A 2,828-nucleotide genomic window follows, 5' to 3' on the forward strand; every position below is an offset into this window, starting at 1 on the left:
ACGGCCAAGCACCTTCTCGAGGGGTTTGTTAATTTTCGATAGATGACATACCGATAAAGTATGGCCGGCCGAGAGGAAGACATTACAAGGGAAAACACGTTCGTAAAGGGTTATTTACCCTACGGTGGGCGAATGGAACACATTCAGCTCGGCTAAAGAGGTGACTACAGTCTGGCCTATCGGTATTTTCTCAATTTATTCAACCTTGAAAGTCGACTGAAATTCTCATATACGGTTTCCAATCGTAAAATATTCTACAATTGTACACTTAATTGAGAACGATTCTCTCCCCTATTGTTGTTCCAAACTTTTCATTTCACATTGATGTATATATAGGAGCGCACAAAGCACTAGTAAGACAGATTGCAATCTTAAATTTTATAAACGATCGCAATATAGTATTATGCAGACTAGTAGTAACAAAAAGAAACTTTACATCAGCGTTTACATGTATGAAAGTGACGCGAACAAGCTTCACCGTTACGCTAATATATAATTTTCAAAACAACAGTTCCTGTAATATTTTTTATAAATATTCAGTTCTAGTGCAATATATTTTACATGCCTTAGTTGACTAACCAAGTAGTGATTTTATATATAACGTGAGTATATAAACACTTTTATATATGTATGTTTTATATAGACCTACAAAAAATTGATACATAACAATCACTTTACTTACAATCCAAACCGAAAGGAACGTCTTTATCAGTTTTTAAATATAATTTGAAATATTAGTGTTTGCGTGAAATTTTAATAAAACAAGTATAAAAATTATTAGTGAATTACTATTAATTTTTCTTTGTTTTTCAAAATCTACCCATTATTATACGATATTAATTAATAAGTAAATTTTTAATTAAAAAATAACTCTCAGATACTTACCAGCTTTTACCTTCATTTCATTCTCTAAAACGCCCTCATTATCGGTTAAGGGCAAATCAACAAATTCAGCTGAGACAACATTGGCTAAAGCTTCCGATCAAGTCCAAAGAATTTTAGATTGTCGCACCGCTACTATGGAATCATCAGTTGTATCGAATATGAATAAACAATTTCCGTCATTCGAGTTGCGCCTCGATTTGCAATCAAATGCTTTTAAATTTGGGATGCCCAAATGTTCAGGATAGCTTAATGTGCTGGAAAATTGTGCTAAAGGTTCGCATGATTCTAAAGAATAACTTTGTATATAGAGAATCTTAAATAAAATGAACCAAATAATTAAAGTAATTTCGCAAGGTTTTAATTTGAAATCTTATTCACAATTGATTACCTTGTCTTTCACATCGGCAGTGATTATAATTTTTTCCTTTTTATAGTTACCCACTATATAACTTTGGCTGAGCAAAGATTTGCACACTGGAATATCATTTTTAATAGCTACAAGCTTTTTATCTACAATAAGCACTCCCGATGCGTTGAGCGGAGATGGGCTAAGCCAATAGATTTGTGGCTTATATGTTCAGAATCAAGAGGAAAAGTTTTTTTCTTTTTGATTCATCCCCATTTCCTAGAATTATGATACATATAAGCTCCAATAGATACCCAACCCAAAATGCTTACATTAAAAAATGTTGAAGCGTCAATACCCCCAATTATATATTATATTTCAAGCACTTGTATGAATATATGGAAAGAATTAACATCAAATTTTTCAATTTTTCAAAATAATTAACAATAGATTAATATGAGATTTTCATTTTTCCCAAATAATCCCAGTTTATATATTACTAAGATAATATCCTTATATACTACGAGCTTTTGGTTTTTCCATTCCTTTGCCGCTACACGAATATTCTATATAATCTTCGGTTTGGGCCAACAGTAGTGATTTAGCGATTTAGGTGGTGCTTGCAAATGTTCTTCAATGTTCTTCACCGCCATACTTTTCCACAATATGTTCCTTCGTCTGAAAAAAAATAAAATATATTATTGCACGGTTGTAATTGAGATCTCTAAATACTTTACGAATTTTTATATCTTTAAACAATTTGATGCAAGGTTATAAATTCAGCGGCTAAAACATTCTACATGTCGGGGGGGCAGATCAATGTCCCAATTGTATTCCGCGGACCCAATGGGGCTGCTATGAGCGTGGCAGCTCAACATTCTTAATATATTGCGGCTTTGTATTCCCGTTTTTTTTTCATCAGCAGTTCCTAGAGGAATTGCAGTGTTCTTTAAGTCATCTTTTTATTTGATTTCCACAATTGAAACTATGAGCCAATACAATGGGCAGTGCAAAAGAACTTAATACCATTCCCGAGGTTAGGAACAACGCGAACTCGGTTTTTGGATTTGTTTCAGAACCGGGTGACAAGCGTTTCGCCAGCATCATTGGTATCACGGAAATGACGTAGAATATTAAAACAAAGAAGGGATAAAAAATCTTCGGTTGTGGCACAGCACAAGCCAATATTAAAAAGGTCATACCAATACAGGTCATAAATGCACATATTAATAAACTATAGCGATAAAATAAGTAAAGCAATTTTATAATAAACTATAGCATATATATACGAAAAATAATGGCAGCCATATTATGCAAATTTCTACGGTCACCGTGATAGTTTTGCTTCTCAACACAAGAAGCACCAATAATGAAACGAAACGAAAATGAAGATGATATAAAGAATATTTTAAAGTGTCAGAAATTTTATTATGTACGCCAAAGTCACATAAAAGTGGCTGGAACAAAAGTTATTTTCTTTTTTTAGTTTATAATGGCTTGTCTTAAAAAAATTTCCTTGTATAATTTATTTTTACGCTATATATTATTATACACCTAGTGCTTTGCTTTCCTAGGCCTGTTATTTGAAATCTATATC

General features: G+C 32.5%; 1 protein-coding gene across 1 annotated transcript; it reads right to left on the reverse strand.

The window, feature by feature from the left end:
* Positions 1-2,215: 2,215 nt before the first annotated feature.
* On the reverse strand, positions 2,216-2,454 carry LOC119639015 (leptin receptor gene-related protein-like; the record flags this gene model as incomplete). Its single annotated transcript, XM_038036189.1, has 1 exon — positions 2,216-2,454. A coding segment is annotated over exon 1 (231 nt), but the record flags the coding sequence as incomplete, so codon positions are not given.
* Positions 2,455-2,828: the final 374 nt, after the last annotated feature.

Source organism: Glossina fuscipes, unplaced genomic scaffold (assembly GCF_014805625.2).
Source record: "Glossina fuscipes isolate IAEA_lab_2018 unplaced genomic scaffold, Yale_Gfus_2 111, whole genome shotgun sequence".
In the NCBI taxonomy this organism is placed as follows: Eukaryota; Metazoa; Arthropoda; class Insecta; order Diptera; family Glossinidae; genus Glossina; species Glossina fuscipes.